General features: G+C 42.1%; 1 protein-coding gene across 5 annotated transcripts in view; it reads right to left on the bottom strand.

The window, feature by feature from the left end:
* Positions 1–21665, bottom strand: part of LOC309539283 (cadherin-19-like) — a 72365-nt gene that overhangs the window by 33238 nt on the left and 17462 nt on the right. For 3 of the 5 annotated variants that reach the window (XM_082235263.1, XM_082235260.1, XM_082235259.1), the window contains 7 exons: positions 17251–17320; positions 16228–16455; positions 10877–10979; positions 6437–6538; positions 5202–5360; positions 2646–2830; positions 1317–1570 (listed from right to left, as the gene is read on the bottom strand). In XM_082235263.1, coding sequence (XP_082091389.1) covers positions 1317–1570; positions 2646–2830; positions 5202–5360; positions 6437–6538; positions 10877–10979; positions 16228–16425 — 1001 coding nt within the window. In that variant the 5' untranslated portion in view covers positions 16426–16455; positions 17251–17320. Of the gene's footprint in view, positions 1–1316; positions 1571–2645; positions 2831–5201; positions 5361–6436; positions 6539–10876; positions 10980–16227; positions 16456–17226; positions 17321–17734; positions 17838–21665 lie in introns of those variants that run through there. The other 2 variants (XM_082235261.1, XM_082235262.1) reach the window with 2 other exon arrangements.

The following is a 21665-nucleotide window of genomic DNA, read 5'->3' as shown; positions in this document are numbered from 1 at the left end:
CCAGGAAGTGGGGGGGAAAGACCTTTGGGCTTGCTTTTCACAAACTGTTTTGTAAGGCAGAATAAGGTTTTCCTACTTAAAAGACCTCCTTCTTAGCTTCCCTACAGTCTTCCAGCACCCCCTCCTAAAAAGCAAAAAAATGGATATTTTATAGATGGAATTTTTATATTTTTTTAATATATACTTATTCTGTACCCTTGGAAAGGGGGCACTCAAAGATCATTTTTTTAAAAAAATGGCTTACTTTAAAGCAGGCATCACCAAACATGGGGTCATTTTGAGAAAATGCTGTTGTTTGCAGAGAGGGCAAAGCGTAACACAAAATGGCTGCCATGGGGACATGGCATAATGGTTGCCACAACTAAAACAACAGAAAAAATGGAACAAGACCATAAAATGGTGTGGGCATGCTCCTCAGCAATGAAGAAAAGGCACCTACACCAGCCACCACAATTCATATCAGTCACTGAGATAAATTATTGGGACTTCTCTGTTCAGATGACATGTTCATTGGCACAGAGGCTGGGCCAGTGCAAACAGGAACTGAGCAGGAACGGCAAACAATTTCATATGCTGTGGATTTTTGAGGAAATATTTACTGAGATCTTTTGCAGATACTATTGGAAATACTGACAGGTCCCATGACAGGGACCCCTCCAATGAGATTTTGCAGAGTGCATGAGATCTCATGATATTTGGGCGAGATCTTTTCAAAATGTGCTGCTGGTGCTGGTGCTTCTCTGCCAGTGGGATGGGCAGGGCAGCACTTCCCAATTTACCTAAATTGGATGGCAAAATGGGATGTGCCACTCCTGATTAGATAACCCATTAAAAGCAGCTGCTATTGAAAGAAATCATACATTCCAGAATACCTGTCCAAATAAGTAATTCTTATCAGATTTGTGGCAGCCAAGAAAACATGAGAAGTAACTCTGTTTCAAAATGTTTGCATTGTTTAATAACCCCATTTTCTTTCCTAGGATTCACTTTACTTCACAAACTATAAAAGCAGTTATATTTATAAATCAGCAGTTCTTTCCAAACAGCAAATGTGCAACTAAACACTGAATGTGCAGAGTCTGGATATGCACACAGAGGCCCCCCCTTTTGCAAGGCTTTGCCATTGTATTTAAGGGAAACAAAGCTCCATAGATGTACCATTTTAAACACAAACAGGAGAGCCTCAACTGAATTAATGGGGAAGTGCCATACACCTCTCAGACGGAACATACAGGCCTAGATTTGAGCTGTTGTCTTCAGTGTTATTCAAGAATCTATGACAATCTCAGCTGTAGAAGGATCTCTGGAAGCTGCACCTGATTGAACTGTTGACACTGTCTGGATCTCTGGAACTCACAACTCCTACAAATGAATCGTTCAGATCCCCTTCATCAATCTCCATCACAAATTCATCTAACGTGAAAATGGGAGGCTCATCAACATCCTTCACTCTGATCCTAAGAGAAGTTGTGTCTTCAAATGGCCCATCTTTCAGGAAGCGCTCATCTATGTGCCTGTTGAAACCTTTCACTTTCATATTATATATGCTTTGATTCTCATAATCCAATATCTGTATGTAAGAAAAGGAAGGGGGGAGTAGAATATTTTCCATTCAGCATTAGGAAACCAATAATAAGTGTAGAATTAAAGACAATAAACATATTAATGGTTCATCTTTGCCTTGCTTCTCTGCTTTTACTATTAAGTTTACTCCTTTAGTTTCCTGGTGCTTTTGATGATCAATCATTGGGCTGGAGCCTGGCTTTAGGAGTCTGCTCCTCCCCTGAGCTCTTCCTCTTGGCATTTTGCTGTATGCTCCCTCCCTATATGCAGCGTGGGCTTTGGCTAGGTGCTTTTTAGAAGAAGCTGAGCAGGATTTTTTTTATGGGGGGTCCTTCATTGCCCATTAAGGTACCTCCTTGTTTGCCTACTCCACACTGGGGACAATTTGGCTGGCATTCTGGGGAGTAGCATAGATTAGCTGCTCATGGAGCATTGAGCCTGGGCATGTGAGGAAGCTGAGGGGGAAAACCTTAGGCATATCGAGGCATTACCAGGTTAAGGGCCCACTTTAGGGATCCACCATTGTTTTAGGTGTGGTGGCTTTGGGGAGGTGCCCTGTATACCTGGCATACATATTGTGGTTGGACACTGGGCAACAGGGCCTGGGTACACATGGGGAGCTCATACTCAAGGCTCACCCAGCAAAAAAGGCATTGTTTCCTCCTCATCCTTTGCTGGGGAACCACAACCTGCAGCTGTATCACGTGCCCAGGGGTCTAGAGGGATGCTTCCCTACCATAGACAAAATTCTCAGCTGACCACAGTTTCTTAATGTGGTTAATTTGGTTTGTCATTCCTGCAAGGTGTTGTATTAATTAAAATGCCATTGTCCCATGTTTGGTCTCATGAATTTGTGTGGATCTAGGGCCATACTTTTCTGCATACAGTCAATCTATCCTGGATCGTGCTGGAGTTTGGCATACGTCTGAGAGAAGATTTTCTTCTTCAAAACAGCCCTTTGTATTGCATTGATATTTTATCATGACCAACAACACAAGGCTATAACAAGCAAACGTACTTAATCTTGTCTGTTTCAATGATTTCTGTGATATTTCTTTGTCAAGTAATGGCTGACGTCTCACCTTGTTTAATATGACAGTTCCTTCTTGAGTCTCATTGTTAGTAACGATGCGAACAATGTGAGGAGTGTCTCCTTCTATTACATAGTCCATGGCAGCATTCTCTCCCAGGTCACTGTCATCTGCCTTGATTTTGCCTAGGATGCTGCCCACAGGTGCTGCCTCAGATGCATACATTTCATAACGCTCTTAAAGAAACAACCAAATATCAGAGAAAGTTGCCAACACAATCTTGATCACTGACATAACAACTAAATGTACACCACTTTTTATTCTGAAAATTGCCCAGTTACACAAGATGTATGGCTTGGGGGTGGGGGAGCTTATGTCATAAGCTCATTTTCTTTTGTTAAGCTTGGCAGCCTTGACTTGGATCATCCATTCATGAGTTTCAACATTCATGAGCCAATTCAACATTCCAGTTGTTTATAAGTTCACTTGCTTGCTTGTGTGCAATACAAAAACTCAATTGAACAATGAGATATCAATTGTCCAACCACCAATTTCAAAGAGGGGAGATGAAAAATACAACTAATTGTGACTGAAACATCCAAGACTGACTTCATTTTTAAGGGAGACTGGGAATATGTATGATGCTTTTCAAAACAATACCTCAATATATTTCATTAGCTAAGCATCCAGAAACTGTCCCTAAGCAGTTGTGGGTTGTTTTGTATTGAAAACAATGCATTCTACATCCTCTAATGATGTGTTCAGTGTAAACTCTACAGGAAAACACTGGGAGAGGTCATTAGGTCACTTTATGATGTTCATGTCTAGAATATTTTTCCTCGTGCTTTCATTGCACAGTAGCAACCTAGTACCCACTAAAATTAAAGTTTTCCCCTAAAGCAATGGGGGTTTCAAACATTCCACCTTCTGAGGCTCATTCCAGATCACTTTGTCTTTTGAGGAACCTGTGGAGAAGGTTTGAAGGAAATGTCATTACATGTGCACACAATTCACTGTACTGATCAGGACTGCTGGACCTCACCATTGCTCTACTTGAATTGAAAGTGCACCCAAAATTATACCCAGCACCACCTGGCACGTGAGAAAAGTGTTTGCAGCATTGTAGGAGAAGAGAGAAAACTGCAGGCTGTCTGTCTTTTAGGGAAACACATTTGCCATGACTGCTTTTTTTAACTGAGAAACACCTGATAAGCTTTTAGAGAATCCAAGTAGTGAAAACCACTTCCATAAATTACAGATTTTCTGTTATTAAAAATCCAAGGTGTACTTTGCCTTGCCTGCTAGATTGCACTGAGATGTGTTGGTCCCAAGTTACTCAGTTTATATTTATCACTTAATTAGTTGGTCCTCAGAGGATTTTTGTCCTTAGCAAAACCTCATTTTATCCTTGTCAGTATATCAACAGTAGTTACAAAAATATAGGCAGCTATCCCCAAGAGAGGTGGAAATTGTATTAGGTGTTCAAAGGAAGAGTTTCTTTCTATTTTAAATATCTGTATAGAAAGTGATAAGGCTGAGACAAAATGGCAGGGAACATGTTTTGTGTGAGTTTTACCTCCTCCAAAAAGAGATGCTCCCTCTTTCAGCAATGGGAAATACCAATATGGGAAAAAAATATTTGTAGCATGGTTCTCTCTCTAACACCCATTCAAAATAAAAGCGATGCTCCTGGACCTTATTCTGAATTGCCTTTGTGATGCAGTAAAATCTAAGCGGCTCTGTGGTATTTTTACATAATCAAATGTATTAGGCAATCCCTGGTTTGTTAGGATCATACAGGGAAGGGGAAGACATAGTGAAGAGGTACATGGCACTAAAGCAACAGTGAAGAAAAATAATTTTTCAGGATTCTCCATGTACACACTAAACATTTTCACAGGGTGACTATTGGGAGAACTGTTTGTTCAAATGAAGAAGCTGCTTGCATTGGTAATGGACATGCAACTAAAGAAGAAACAGTTGCAGTTTTCTGACTGTGTTTTCTTTACAGGTTGCTCAATGCTTTTATTTTTTATAGCTATTTAAACATAGGGACTACGTCTATGTTACCAAGACAAAATTGACAGTACAAATTTAAACCGGTGTAAAAAGACTGAATTTGTAGCAGCAGTAGAGTTCTAGATGCCTCAATTAAGAATTCACAGAAGTACATTTCTCAAAGTTCCTTTATCTAAATTATAAACGTTCCAACGAAATGGCTTATGGACACACTGGGTTTACCTTCCTTTGGCATTAATTATACTATCAATGCAATGTTTCTTTGAATGGGTTATAAAGAGACAATGACATTTAATCAAGGAACATATGCAATATAAAAGCGTTAATTTTTAAGTTTTGTACAAAAGTATTTCACATATAACATATGTTTTATTTATCAGAATTAGTTGGTCTGAATTTGCTCCCAACATTAAAAAAAAAAATGAACCAAGAGACATTTGGAGGTCTTTAAGCAGAGGCTTGACAACCATATGTCAGGAGTGCTCTGATGGTGTTTCCTGCTTGGCAGGGGGTTGGACTCGATGGCCCTTGTGGTCTCTTCCAACTCTATGATTCTATGATTCTATGATTCTATGACATTTTACTCACTCTGCTGAAATCGAGGAGGATTGTCATTAACATCAGAGAGGTTGATAGTTACAGTTGTGGTAGCTGTAGGAACACCAGCTTCACCAACTCTGGCTTGAATGACAACAAAGCACTGATCCTGTGTTTCTCTGTCCATTGGGTAAGCCGTTCTTACTACCCCTGCAAAATATACAATATTTACAGCTCAGTTAGATGTCAATGAGACCTGCAGCCTGGCAAGCATGTCCAGCACTGGAGTCTTAAAGTTCAAACTATTTTTCTCACACCAAGACATGAGAGTATTTTATCATACCATTGTCCCAGTCTAGAAAGGACACTTTGCATGCACAGAGGGTTTCCATGATTGGATAGCCTCTGGCTCTGCCTTCGTATGGACAAAAAGAAAAGGAAGCCTACAGGACAGTATTCTGATGGCCCCAGCTTTTTTGAAATCTGAAGGTACTGCTGAATTAATACTGTGACCTGTAAGGTAGGGCTAAGGAACTTGTGACACACACCCACCCCAAGATTATTGAACTACAACTCCCATCATCCCGGAACACATAGACTTGTGTTGATGGGACCTGGAATCCAATAACAACTGGAAGACCACAAGTTCCCCTTCCCTGTTCTAAGAGCCCAGTTGCCTGTTTGGGAAAGACAGTCACTCTCTACCTCCAACTGGTGAGAAGTGCAGTCAAAGCAATCTGGGTCAGTATCTGTTGATTTAGAAGCTGTGCACCACACACAGCTGGGTACATTTTGAAGAGCAATCCATATATGGAAGCTGATGTGGGTTGAAAATGACCACAACTTTACTTGTTACAGCTGGGATCACTGGGTGGGCTGCTCCTATGGGCCCTGTAAACAAACACACAAAGTCCCAGAATGGAGGAACCAGTACGAAGAGGAAGAGGGAAGAAGAGGAAGAGGAAGAGGAAGAGGAAGGGGAAGAGGAGGAGGAGGAGGAAGAAGAAGAAGAAGAAGAAGAAGAAGAAGAAGAAGAAGAAGAAGAAGAAGAAGAGTCATCCTTCATCCCACCTTCATCTTCATCAATGGAGCATGGGAGAGGGGGCCACCATAGGGAAAAGGCAGCATCTTCCTGCAGCTCCATTATGTGCAACCTAGTTCTTTTAATTTAATTTAATTATAATACAGATATAACATCAAAGGGAGATTATTGGTTATACAGGTTTTTCACACCCATTTTTTGCATTACTGATACTCAAGCGTCTTATAACCATAACCAGCAATACCTGTTGTTGGCTCCACAGAAAAATAGGGTTGTTCAGAAGGGATACTGTAAAGCAGGCGGGCGCCTGTTGGAGCTGTAGCTGTAACCTGAATCACCGAAGTACCTGTGGAAGTGTTTAGTGAAAGGCACAGTTCTTATGGGAGCATTTACTATAGATAGCCATGTAAAAAGTTATTCAATGTTTGTTAATGTTTCTACATGTATATAGACATATAGGCAACATGAAGATACTTTCTTTTCAAGATCCTGTTAGGGAAAGTAAGGGTTAGGGTTAGTTTGCATGCTTAGAAGAAGAAGAAGAAGAGTTTGGATTTGATATCCCGCCTTTCACTCCCCTTCAGGAGTCTCAAAGCGGCTAACATTCTCCTTTCCCTTCCTCCCCCACAACAAACACTCTGTGAGGTGAGTGGGGCTGAGAGACTTCACAGAAGTGTGACTGGCCCAAGGTCACCCAGCAGCTGCATGCGGAGGAGCGGAGACGGGAACCTGGTTACCCAGATTACTCTTAACCACTACACCACACTGGCTTAATTCAATATATAAAGAAACACCATATTCCTTTAAAGTGTAGATGAAATCCTCTTTTGTGTGTGACCCTTTATTTACCAAAGTATAGTGGATGTCTTTACAGAGACAACCAGCTTTTGGAATTATTCACCTGAAAAGCTACCTGCCTCATTTTTTATGAGATTGCGAAGCCTAGCAGAATCGAAATCTTGTCCTCCTTTTTACTGAATTTCACTGTGAATGCCTCCCATATCACTGCAAGGACAGCTACTTTTGGATTACATTTTGCCCATGGTAACAATGTGTAAACTAACAATTTTATGTATTGCATTTTTAGATTTCTACTATGGCCTTTAGACAAAATGGAAATAAAACTCAACTGACAGCACAATCCTATGCATTTATGTGGAATTTAAGTAACGTAAGTAACAATGTAATCCAGACCCATGATCTTTTTGGATTAGAGTTTGGATCTGATGGATCTTGGGCTTTCCTGGCTGAACCTTGCCTCAGCCAGGGCTCAGCAGCTTTAAGACCCTCTCAAAATATACATCTCAAAAGCCAGTCTAAAGAGACACGTTCACCAAAAGCTGTGCAATGAAAATGCACCTGTTTGGGAAGGGAGTTCCGCATTATAGGGGCTGCCACAGGAAATGCCCTCCCAAAGGCTACCCCCCCAAGCTTCTGATGGTGGTTAGACAGCCATGAGTACTCCCTATGCTAGGCTTCCTCAAACTCAGCCCTCCAGATATTTTTGGCCTACAACTCCCATAATTCCTACCTAGCAAGTCCAGTGGTCAGGGATGATGGGAATTATAGACTCAAAACATCGGGAAGGCCGAGTTTGAGGAAGCCTGCCTATGCTGATCTGAACACCAAGGGGTCTGTAGGAAATGACGTGGTCTTCAGCTATTCAGGGCCTGAGTCATTTAGGGCTTTAAACACTAATTTGAGCACCTTAAGTTCAGTCCAGAAATGACCTGGCAACCAGTGCAGTTGTTTTTAATTGGCCATACTTTTAAAACAGGAGTATGGGGCCTGTGGCGCTCTAGATATGGCTCAGCTACAACTCCCATCATTCCTGGCCTTTGACTATGCTGGCTGTTGTTGAAGGGAGCTGAAGTCCAGCAACATATTGAGAGCCACAGTTCCCCCATTCCTGTTTTACACTTTGTTTTTCGCACACATGTGTACATATGCGAGATGCTCTCTTAATTTTCCACTGGCTACAGGTTTAAGAGATAATAAAGGACTCCATATTAAAAACACACACACAAAAACCCACCAAACCAGGAGCACTGCATCAGTCTTTAATTTAATGCCTGTGGTGCGGCTTAAAAGAAATAAACTCAAAACAAGCAATGCAAGCAAGACACACAACAGGATTCTGATAGCTTTTTATATCCTTGAGGTTGGTAATGAGCATTTTCCACTGAATAACAGATAGTGCAATCCATCTAGAGAAGACAATTTTGTCTCTGGTTGGGAGCTGGCTATATTCTAGATCTACATCTGACACCATCCCCACGGGCCTTTCATAAGATTATACCCATGAAGGAAATATTCGTCAGAGCTTCTCATTTTATAATGCAGTGTTTATTTCTAACTCATTTCTTTCCTAACTCCTAAATACAAATACAAATCGACCTCTCTTGGGGCACACAAGACCTCCAGCCACTTTCTATCATAGAATCACATTATCGCATCTTATCCCAAGACATTCCACTACAACGGCATGTTTCTCTGATAAATTAGTCAGCAGCACCCTGAGGACTTTTAGATGCCTATATAAAGCTGTAACATTATCTGTAAATATGTTGATAGGGAATCTGGCTGCTTTCATGGCATCAAAAGAAATGTCCCAAACTAATGGCTTTTGTGTTGTATCTCACCTGCAAACTTATTTGTATACTATTACTTAAGAAAGCAGCACAGAGTATTAAATTTACCTGCTTGGAAGCTTCTTTGGGATCACATCATTTAAGTCAATTATGTCTACCCTGTGGGCCTTCAGAGGTTGTTGGATTACAACTTTCATCATCACTGACCAATGGCCATGATAGTTAGGGCTGATGGGAATTGGAGTCCCATAACTTCAGGAAGGCTGCAGTTTCCCCATCCCTAGTATATTTTGGCTGTGACTTGGTTTAAGTAAAAAGGAAGTCACTACTAAAAAGATAATCCTTAGGTAACACCCACTACTATAATCTTATTATTGTGTGGCTTCAATCATGTGATTTTTTTTGAATGGCCCATGAGGCACTGAATAGCTCATATGGCTAGACATATGACACATAAACTGGATTGCTATGTACATATGTTTATATGATCCTGAGGTAATACAAGAAGAACAACTCTGAAATCTGCATTACAATAACCAGATGGATATTCAGCTTTTTGCAGACTTATAAGACCATTCAGGAAAATGCTAGAAATGTGGCAACCTAATAATTTCAAAAGTTGACAAAGATGAATCAGTTGTGCCATGGAATTTTTTACAACTCAAACTGTCTTCTGGAATGGATTATGTTCAAAAACCGAGGTACCACTGTATTTCCTGTTACACTTTAATTTAGTACAGTGGTGCCTCGCAAGACGAAATTAATTCGTTCCGCGAGTTTTTTCATCTAGCGAAGCACGGTGTCGGAAAAGTTTTGGAAAAGCTTCAAAAATCACCAAAAACTTCAAAAAAGGCTACCACACCGCGTTCTATGAGTTGCTCCTCGAAGTCAAGCCGCAACTGTATTAACAGTGTTAAGAAAAAGGAAACAAACTTGCAAAAAACGCAAGATGTTTTCGTCTTGCGAAGCAAGCCCATAGGGAAATTCGTCTTGCGAAGCAGCTCAAAAACCGCAAAACCCTTTCGTCTAGCGAGTTTTTCATCTTGCGGGGCAGCACTGTATAACATTTGTATTTAAAACCTGAAGAAAATGTAAATGCGGGAAAGTAAGAAAGTATAGTGGGGAAGTAAGAAAGTGTACTATATAATAAATTAATGTGCATTCATGTTAATACAGATATTGATTCTTGAAATCTCACTTAGAGCTACATATTCTGCTGAAGAAACTATATAATTTGAAGAGCCCTGAAGAGACTGTGTGAATGTGAGATAGCAACTGAATGCTAGGAAGGAAGCGTTTAAAAAAGAAGTTAAAACTTAATTTAACCAGTTAAACCAGATTTAAATTGGTATATCTCCTATCCTTTTGCAGAACCCCCCAAAAGAAGGATGTGATCTAGACAAGCTACTATTTAGATCTCAGGAAACCAGCTAGTCCAAAAGAGATGTTCAGATGGAGAAAACAGAAAAATAAAACCAAATCAGAGATTAAAGACTCGTACAGACAATGTGTTTATTGTGCATTCATACTGATTTGCTTACTCAAGGGTTATACAGTGTCCACTCTTTTTGAGCATTTGTTCTGATTTGGTTGTGGGAAGCTTATGTGGCAAAGAGCCTTTTCTGCAGTGGCTCCCCATTTGTGGAATGCTCTTCTGGCAGTTTCATTACATACCTATTGTTTCTCTATAACCTAGCCTTTGGTTGATCAAATATTGTGTGGCCTTTTAAATATGTTTGTAGGAGGAGCGTAATTGGTTTGTTTTTTGTGTTTTTTTATTTTATGTTTTGTGTTCTCATTTGGTATTTTTATGTAACTTTGCCCAGCATTTTGCTGCAATCTATGGGCCACAGCATCACCGGGCAAAGGCATCCCATGATTATTGGGCATGGAACAAGGTTTATATGAAAAAGAGGGATGTGATGATTAGAAATGCTGGTTTAGAGAAACCCCATTGGTTTGCACATATTTAAAGTCCTGAATCTTTTCAAATTTTGATTCTTTAGGAAAATGAAATAATCTAGCTGCAACAGCCTACTTCATACACACAAACACACAGAATAAATGCAAGGTCAAAGTACAACACACAGTACCTCTTACAGACATTTCGGGAACAGTGGCTTCATAGGGTTCATCCAAGAAATGTGGTCCATTATCAGCCAGGGAATTGTCTTGTTTATCTACATCAGATTTCAGCTGCGAGAATAATGAGTAACAAGCTGATTTCAAGATAGGATTCAAACAAACAAACCTTATCAAACTTAATGTCAAGTCGGTTTCCCCCCAATAAGGTCAGAAATCCCTTTAATGTATTGATTTATACCAAATTGAATGAGATTGTAGTATGTCATTCTGATTGCAAAGCAAATGGAGTCAATTTATTTTCGTAATTAGCAGAATTTTCTCCTTGTAATAGAAACAAACAGTTGCGGAATTTCACGAATGCCCCGTGTTTCAGCAGTTGAGATATAAAAGCTGCCCAATATCTGGAAACAACTTTCTGGAAACAACTAAAGGCATTTTTGATCTGACAGACTTTAACAGCTGAATAAATGGGTCCTTGCCATGAATGTCTATTTTGTATGATTTTAGTTTTGTTTTAAACATATTTGCTGTTTTGGTTGTCTTTATTGTAAATCATCTTGAAATGCTTGTTTGGAGTGTGAATAATTGATTGATTGATTCATTGATTGATTGATTGATAATTCTTGCAAAGACTAAATAACAAGTATTTGGATCTGGTATCCATCATTATCTATATTAGCGTGGTGAAATCTTCTCCTTAGTATGGCATCAGTGAAAAAAGGCAAGTTCATCAGATATGACAAATTTAAATGATATGAGGTGCTAATCAAAATTCAAATATTTATCAAACCATCTTGATATACTCAACTCCATTTCCCAAAGCTGAGAAACACCAGCCATCTTGATTAATAATCAATCAGTCTTCCCAGGGAATTCTAGGAACTATAAAAGGAAAAGTGGTCTCCTAACAACTCTCAGCACCGTTAGCAAACTACAGTTCCCATGAATCTTTGGAGGAAGCCATCTCTGTTTAAAGTGCTATAATACTGCTTTAAATGCATAGTGCACATGAGGCCTTAATAATAATAATAATAATAATAATAATAATAATAATAATAATAATAATTTATTATTTGTACCCCGCCCATCTGGCTGGGTTTCCCCAGCCACTCTGGGCGGCTTCCACAGAAACCAAAAAACACTAAAATATCATACATTAAAAGCTTCCCTGAATAGGGCCGCCTTAAGATGTCTTCTGAATGTCAGGTAGTTGTCCATCACCTTGACATCCAATGGGAGGGCATTCCACAGGGCGGGCGCCACCACCGAAAAGGCCCTCTGCCTGGTTCCCTGTAGCTTCGCTTCTCGTAATGAGGGAACCGCCAGAAGGCCCTCGGCGCTGGACCTCAGTGTCCGGGCAGAACGATGGGGGTGGAGACGCTCCTTCAGGTATACTGGGCCGAAGCCGTTTAGGGCTTTAAAGGTCAACACCAGCACTTTGAATTGTGCTCGGAAACGTACTGGGAGCCAATGTAGGTCTTTCAAGACCAGTGTTATGTGGTCTCGGCGGCCGCCCCCAGTCACCAGTCTAGCTGCCGCATTCTGGATTAGCTGTAGTTTCCGAGTCACCTTCAAAGGTAGCCCCACGTAGAGCGCATTGCAGTAGTCCAAGCGGGAGATAACTAGAGCATGCACCACTCTGGCCAGACAGTCCGCGGGCAGGTAGGGTCTCAGCCTGCGTACCAGGTGGAGTTGGTAGACAGCTGCCCTGGATACAGAATTGACCTGCGCCTCCATGGACAGCTGTGAGTCCAAAATGACTCCCAGGCTACGCACCTGGTCCTTCAGGGGCACAGTTACCCTATTCAGGACCAGGGAGTCCTCCACACCAGCCCGCCTCCTGTCCCCCAAAAACAGTACTTCTGTCTTGTCAGGATTCAACTTCAATCCATTAGCCGCCATCCATCCTCCAACCGCCTCCAGGCACTCACACAGGACCTTCACCGCCTTCACTGGTTCTGATTTGAAAGAAAGGTAGAGCTGGGTATCATCTGCATATTGATGGACACCCAGTCCAAACCCCCTGATGATCTCTCCCAGCGGCTTCATATAGATGTTAAAAAGCATGGGGGAGAGGACGGAACCCTGAGGCACCCCACAAGTGAGGGCCCAAGGGTCTGAACACTCATCCCCCACCACCACTTTCTGAACACGGCCCAGGAGGAAGGAGCGAAACCACTGTATAACAGTGCCCCCAGCTCCCAACCCCTCTAGACGGTCCAGAAGGATGTTATGGTCGATTGTATCAAAGGCCGCTGAGAGATCCAGCAGAACTAGGAAACAACTCTCACCTTTGTCCCTAGCTCGCCGGAGATCATCAACCAGTGCGACCAAGGCAGTTTCAGTCCCATGATGAGGCCTGAACCCTGATTGGAAGGGATCCAAATGGTCCGCATCCTCCAGGCGTGCCTGGAGTTGTTCAGCAACCACACGCTCAATCACCTTGCCCAAGAATGGAAGATTTGAGACTGGGCGATAGTTGGCCATACTGGCCGGGTCTAAAGATGGTTTTTTAAGAAGCGGTTTAATGACCGCCTCTTTCAGCGGATCTGGGAATGTTCCCTCACAGAGGGAAGCATTCACCACCCCGCAGAGCCCATCGCCCAGCCCTTCCCGGCTTGCTTTTATTAGCCAGGATGGGCAAGGATCAAGGAGACAGGTGGTTGGTTTCACGCGTCCAAGCAGCCTGTCCACATCCTCGGGGGTAACGGATTGAAATTGATTCCATGCAACTTGACCAGACAGGGCTCTAGCACTCTCCCGCCCCGGCCCTGCTCCCACGGTGGTGTCTAGCTCCTTCCGAATATGAGTGATTTTATCTGCAAAAAACTTTGCAAAATCGTTGCAGGAGATCTTGGGGTCTTTACAAGGCCCCGGTGGTAAAGGTGGTTCCGTTAAATTGCGGACCACCTGAAAGAGTCTCCTGCTACTATTTTCTGCAGATGCAATAGAGGCGGTGAAGAAAGTCTTCTTCACCGTCGCTATCGCCACTTGGTAGGCTCGACGTTGAGCTCTAACCTGTGTCCGGTCAGATTCGGAGTGAGTTTTCTGCCACCGACGCTCTAGCCGTCTCAGCGATTGTTTCATCGCCCTCAGCTCCGAAGAAAACCACGGGGCTGTCCGGGCTCCATGCAATCGGAGAGGGCGCTTCGGAGCCAGACAGTCGATAGCCCTGGTTAACTCCGCATTCCAGCGGGCCACCAGGGAATCAGCTGAAAGGCCATCAACATGGGATAAAGCATCCCATGTTTTTTAGGCTTATATGTTTAAGGAGAAACTTCAGAAGCCGTTTCTAAATGCATTGATGACAAAAAGGAGGGGCAAAGGTACCCAGAAAATGCTTCCTATAAACAAATAGAGGCCCTCTGCATCACATTACAGTCTGCAAATTAAACCCATATTTGCTTTTGGTGTTGTTGTTGTTTTAAAAAGCAATCTTTCTGAAAGCTGATCACATTTTTGTGACCTTTCTGTTAAAAAAAAGTGACCCATATTTGCAGATTCACAAAATATAAAGGGATTGTCTTGTTGTATCCTTTTGAAATGAGACATCATACTTCCAGAGTTTTTGCTTTGAAAGGCTGTAAAAAGTAATTAATGAATTTTGAGCACTTCACCCTTTGGGCCCAATTAAATTTTAGTGCTAGTTAATTAGTGGTTAAACTTTTTTTTTGCCATTCATTCAGCTCAAAAGTTGCCTTACAGGAAAAGGATGCAAGATGGGAGATTAAAAATGGCTTTAGCATTGTGTGTTTTTTTATTCTCTTGTTTTGATTTGGTGTTGTTTTTTCTTTAAGTGACTAAATAACAGCAATAAAGAAGAAGGGGGAAGAATCATTAAGAAAATTACTGGGCATCGTATGCATTTTCAAACAGGGTGGAAAATAATTGCTTATTGTGCCCAAGTCACGTTAACGTAATGAACTGTGCCGGTTCCTGGTGCTTTCTTACTGGTAAAAAGGATTTAGTATTAATCTGCTTCATTAAAAATTAATGAGGGGTAAATCAAATGCCACTTAACGTAACAGAATATCAATCTAAATAGTGTTGGTAAACTGCATTGCTGCTCAGTGTGTCTGTTCTGATGCAATGCCAAAAAAAGGGGGGGAGAAAAAGCCTAAGCAAGTTGCCAGATGTTGATAAATGAGTCCTTTCTTTCTTTTCGGAAGATGGAAGGGAATTTCAAAACACTTTTGTCAATACAGCATGATACTATTTTTTAATTGCACAGTGCATTTCCCTGTGCTGTAACCCAGATAAAAGTCCAGAAATATGTACATACCAATCCTCAAGTTAAACTACTATGATTGGCTACCTCAGCCCATAGGGAATTCGATTCTGAGTTTGTAAGTTCCTTCAAGGAGCCAGGGAAATGCTGAGAAGTGGCCTAAACCAAATACGGTTTTAAGTTTATGATAGCAACTTTCGTGTCAAACAAGTACTTGCGGTTGAAGGACAGGCTGGATGATGAAAAGTGGTGGGAGGTGCCAACCCAAGAACCCCTTAGAGATGACATAGAGGAAGAAGACTTGGACCAGGACAGTGGTGGTGGGACACTGAGGAAGAAAGCTGGGAGGTGGTGGAAGCAGGAGGCTTGAGTGAACATAGAGAGTCAGAAGAAGGAAGCTGTCCACAGACAAGGTGGGATGCCAGGTATGTCAGTTTGAGTGCAGACTCTGAAAGAGAGCAGCCAGAAGCTGCCTCAGTTTCATATCAGTAGGCAAGTCCTTCTACAGTGGCCTCTCCTCCTCCACTGAGACCAAGATCATGAAGAGCCTTGCACATTGCTGAGCAACAGGCCAGACAGGCCCAGAGGAGGGGTCACTCCTCCTCACCATAGTTTATGTCTGCTTGGGAGGAGTCCAGAGGCAAAGGGCTAAAGAGGGAAGGAGGGGACAGATGCCAGCCACAACAACGTCTTCAACTGGGGAAGTTGAGCCTGAGTGAACTCTGCTGTGTTTTCCTTTTCTGAATGAAAAAGCTGACTGCACATTGAGTCTTGAGTCATCATTCTGACCTGTGGATGATCCTGCCTGTCTGACAGTCCTAACACAGAATCTTACATGGCTCTCTGACCAAGTCCTCCAGTCCCAAGTAAAACCTGGACAGGAGATCTTTCAGATTCTCTGATGCTAAAGCATCTTTGAAAACATGGAGCAGATCATTAAACAGTGCAAGAAGGGCAAAGATGGTGCTTATTCTTCGGGTATTGCTGTATATTGCTGCACATCTCAGAAGAAAGGCTTCAAGGAGACTGTTCTTTCACAAGGCCAGATTGAGGGAAGATTTAGAAAAGCAAGCAGGTACTAATCAACACCTCAACGAGATGTTAAACCTCCCACAGAAAGAGTGACTGTACCTGGCCCGATTTCAAAGGATGTGTTAACATCAGTTCTTCCTGCACAACCAGCAGGTTCCGAACCCCGCCATGTTTCACTCTCTGACGTCTCACAAATGCTTGCTCCAAGTCATCGGGGTTACACTTGTGCGTACAGGGAAAACAGGGCCCAAGCTGAGCCAGGGTCAGTGCGAGTGAGAGCCATTTGTAACAATGCATGCTGAAATTTCCTTTTCAATCAATATGCATCTGTGGGAAGACAAAAAGTAACTCTTACAAAGCAAAACAAATATTGATTCTCCGTCAAACTGAAGGCTCAATTTTCACCATTAGAAAGACTTTTTACTCTTGAAAGAAAGGAAGTAGAATAAAGCCGCAGGTTTTTGATTAGAAACACAAAACGCATAAAGTCAACCTCCCCCTGCCTTTCTTTGTTTGGGAAATGTGTAAACGCCACACAGACACATTTGCCACATAAAGGAAAATAATCTTACGTATTAAGCTTGGTAATGCCTATTGTGCAACCAAGCCATTATGCTTTAAGTAGACTCCATTGTCACATTCTACCTACCCGAAATTCATTTTGAGATGCAGGTCCCTAGGACATGAATGACTTGCTGATTCTAATGAGTGCAACAAGAAACAGGAATCCTAAAAATTGTGGTTGGAATGCACATTCTCTGCTCTGAAAAGAAATACTTCAGAAGTCTCATTTATGTGTTGCACATGGGAAAAGACTAAAGATGAAGCCAGGAGGTGTGGAGTCCTGTCTCCACATCCACATGCCTCCCACTGCTCCTGATTTCTCAGTCACTGTATTCACCATAACTTATTCAGCAGAACTACTACATGATTTAAAACTTTGATCCTTTAGGGTTCAACAATGGGCAAGGAGACTTCATGCAAAGAGCAGGCTCCCTATTGGCAGAGGTTATGATGGGCACAATGATGTCAGTGGAGGCAGTCATGTAGTCCCTGGCACCATGATTATATCAGAAACATGTGAAGAATATTACCCACATGTTTGAGTAAAGATGGATGTACCTTCCAATTTCAGGTCCTCATTTTTCTGATCTTAAATTCAGTTCTCCACATTTCCATCAAAAATTTTGATCTGTTTTGGGGAAAGAAAGAAAAAAACCAACCTACAGCATTAGTGAATTTCTCCTAATAAATAGTTTTGTATTTGGTTTTGACAAATACACATATTTTTACCCAGGCGCATTTCTGTTTTGGTTTTTTCATCAATGCATGCATTTATTGGACCCTTCCCCAGCTCTTTCCCAGGGCAAAACCTTTCTGAGTCTTCTTCCCAGGGGAGTTGGGTTGTGGCAAATTCACCTCCACTCTAAGGTGGTAGTAGCTGTTTCTCATTAAAGTGCAACCAGAATGAGATCCTCCCCACAGCCCTATGTGTCACATGGTTTCCAGGATCTTTTTGCCTCCTCAGAAACAGAGTATCATAGAATTAGGATGAACTTCATTTTCACATGTCTTCCCTCAAAAAATCATGGGAACTATAGCTTACCTCTCACAGTGCTACAATTGCATCCTTAACAAATAACAATTCCTGGCATTCTTTGGGGAAAGTCATGTGTTTTATATTTGTGTATATGCATCCCGAGTTTCAGGAACATGATAGAATCTCAGCAAGTCTTTTTCTGAAAACATAACAGCATCTCGTGTGATTTTAGAGGAAGAGACTAGCATGTGGAAGAGACTAGCTCCCTAACAAATGATACAGTACTTCTCTCTCTGTTTTTCTTTTTAACCTTTTTATGTCCTTTCATGCTATCAGTTCGTCTGACAAAAGGAAAATGTGACCCGCAAGTTCCTGGTTTAAAATGCATGAATGATAAATTGATGATGCAAACGATGCACTTGGTGAGCCAAGCATTTTTGGAAGATGTACACAATCAGCATTTGTTCTGAGTGGTTTCTTTATAGACAAGGTTAATAAACCTGAGTATCAGAGGCAAAGCTTCAAATGACTGAGCACGGCTTCCCACCTTCCATGAGGTAAATAAAATATTTCATAATACCCAGCCATTCACACATTTTTATTTTATTACAAGGAACAGCTAAATCTAATAGTGGCAGGCATTTAGAGTTTTACAGTTCTTAGAAGGAAAGATCTGTCTTGTATACATGTGACAAACCTGTCTGCTCCCCATTTACAAAGTGCGTTTGTGGGCTGCATGCGTGTTTGTTCCAGGAGCTACAAGCTTTCATGAATACAGGCCTCCCTAGGCTAGACCTGACAGAGCCCTTCTAAAGGCACCCTTTGAAATCCTCAGAGCTTGAAATCCCAGGGCCTAGAAAAGGCTGGCAGATACAGCATTCAGGGTTTGAGGTCTTTAGTCAATGGATAACTAGTCTATGCTATAAAGGTCAGTTGCTTCAGGACACCATTGAAGCAACTTGTATGTTTTGCTGTCAGTGATAGTATAATTAGCTGTGGTCCTAAAGTCCACACCACTTTCCAAGGTGTTGATCTTCCTTCCACAATGGAACCCCACCAGGATCGTGCTGCCGGGGGCGGTGCGCTCCCCCCGCCCCCCTCTTCCTCCGCCAGTGGGTCCCTAGGTTCAATTCCTAGAATCTCCAGGTAGGATAAGGGATTTCCTTGCCTGAAATTGTAGCCAGTACTGAGTGGCATGGTCTGACTCAATACAAGACAGCTTTTTGTGTTTCTACATACACGTCTTGCCATGGGCAATTATGTAGGGGTGACCAACTTCAGACTTGAGAAAAACATCATCAATGAACTGGGGAGGGGGAGGATTTCTCATCCATAAATACAGAGCTCCCCCATCACAAAACACCACTCCATCAACAATAAATCCAAAGTATCAACTAAAATAGGGATGCGGGTGGCGCTGTGGGTTAAACCACAGAGCCTAGGACTTGCCAATCAGAAGGTCAGCAGTTTGAATCCCCACGACGGGGTGAGCTCCCGTTGCTCGGTCCCTGCTCCTGCCAACCTAGCAGTTTGAAAGCACGTCAAAGTGCAAGTAGATAAATAGGTACCGCTCCGGCGGGAAGGTAAACGGCGTTTCCGTGCGCTGCTCTGGTTCACCAGAAGCGGCTTAGTCATTGTCAGGGAACTGCCATCGGAGCCAGAGGGAGAGGGAGGGCTCCAGAGGGATTCCAGAGAGTGTCCTGGGAGGGAGAGAAGCAGCACATCTTCTGGGGAAGGAAATCAGCGTAGCACCAGTGGAGAAGGGGGGCAGATGGGGAAATCGGCGAGGTGGCTCCAAGACTCCTCGCTGGGGACCAGCGGGGAGAGCACGGGTCCTCCAATGCCCACACCCTCCCTGCGCAGAAGGCTTCCGCGCAGGGAAAATAGGCGGAGACTAGGCGTCAAAGAGCTTCTTTGCTGGAAGAAGTTCAAGAAATGCCCACTGACGGATTCTGCCAGCGATTGAGACAGCCACGGGCACTGAGTGGCTGTCCAGACAGAAAGGGTTCACTCAGGCAACCCAGCCAGGTGTGGCGCCGATTTACACATGAGCAACCCCTAGAACCATTACAGTCATGCTGGCCACATGACCTGGAAGCTGTACGCCGGCTCCCTCGGCCAATAAAGCGAGATGAGCGCTGCAACCCCAGAGTCGGCCACGACTGGACCTAATGGTCAGGGGTCCCTTTACCTTTTTATCAACTAAAATAGCACAGACATTTGGATCACACTTCGTACATTTTCTAGCAATTTTTTAAAACTTAATGGAACAGTATTAAGTCTCATTTTTTAAAAAAGCTTTCACACTCCAGGGGGGGAACTCACCTATTATCTAGCAACACCTGCAGATGATTTAAGATGCTTATATTTATGCTTTAAATGTCATATTCATTATCTCAATAATACCCAAGGGGAGACACCAGCATAAATCAAAGCATGTCATTAATGCATTTGTTAAGCAGGTTTTCTTTGCAACATACCTAGGAGAAGCTACAGATCAATGAAGAAATCTGGAACTGCATGCCAGGCAGTGACTATAACATTATTCTTACTAAAATTGTATGGTGAATTCCACAAGGATAGTACACACCAATTACTGAATTTGTGGTGCTGATTAATTATCCATCTGATTGCTTTTCAAACACACTGTTTGTTTTTTGCAGTCACTGTGAAGGAAAGACTGATGTACCATTGTCTTCTCAGTTTAGATTAAGAATATTCTGCACAGTGAGCTGGATAAATGTATATTAGAAAGTAGTGCCATTTTGAATGAGTTTCTTTATTCATGTCATGCTGGTAAGTCACTCTGCTGTTGTTGTTTGTTAGGGAAGCAAATTTAGGGCAAAGCTATCAGTATGAGCCCTAGAAATAGTTTTCTTTTACATGATATTACTTGTACTTTTTCCTAGGCTATGGGGCTTATACTTAAAAATGGTTCAACACATTGATTTGAAACATCATGAGAAGAAAGCTTGTACATGGAGCATGCTGCATTTGAGGTATAAAGGATAGGAAACAGCTTACTTTGAATGAGTTAACTTGTTTGACAAGACACTCTGGCACTAAACAGTTTGAGAAAAAATGGGGAATATAAAATACTCAGGCAAAAATTCTACACGTGCTGCTTTTCCAAATACTTGCTGTCTAAGTAAACTAAGAATTTCTGCCTGATAATCCATAAAATGCAAGGTTCTCTCACCACAGCAATGTGTACTGGATATCCAGTAACTAATCCTACAGGTTCAGCCTCCTCAAACACTTGCTGCATATGCATCTGATGGTCACATTTCTTAGTCTCACACATGTACACCAACACCCACCCACCCATTTTGAGTGGAAAATCAGCATGAATGACATTTGGCTGGATCATAGAATCACAGAGTTGGAAGGAACCCCCATAGTAATCTAGTCCAACTGCCTGCAATGCGGGAAATCTCAACACATGGTCCCCCATCCAATTTGAAACCATACCAGACCCTGCTTAGCTTTGAAAATGTGCTAGCCGTTTTATTGCCAATTTCATACCGACACAAAACATGGTTTCAATTTTATTGAAAATACAATTTATAGAGAGGGCCAATATGGTATAGTGGTTAAGAGTGTTGGAGTAGGACCTGAGATAACAGGGTTCAAATCCCCATTGAGCCACATGTGTCACTGGATGATCCTGGACCAGTCACCATCTCTTAGCCTAATCTACCTCACAGGGCTGTTGAAAAGATAAACTAGGAAAGAGGAGACCCATGTATGTCACCTTGAGCATCAATCAATCAATAAAGTATTTTTATTAAATAAATAAATAAATAAATAAATGTACTTTTAGCTTGCATTTCAGTTGCGTGGTGGATCTATTCCACCGAGCAGATAAATCTGGTCCACCTCTCTGTAACTGACAGCCATCCACCCCCCAGCAGTCCTGAAACATGAACCAACCACAATATAGGATACCATACTATATTTATATTTTCTAAATAACCATCTATTAAGTGCATAACCC

The sequence above is a fragment of the Podarcis vaucheri genome (genome assembly GCF_965113315.1).
Source record: "Podarcis vaucheri genome assembly, chromosome: 8".
NCBI classification, from domain to species: domain Eukaryota; kingdom Metazoa; phylum Chordata; class Lepidosauria; order Squamata; family Lacertidae; genus Podarcis; species Podarcis vaucheri.
Note: the sequence above shows the minus strand (reverse complement) of the source record. Positions and strands in the feature narration are given on the sequence as shown.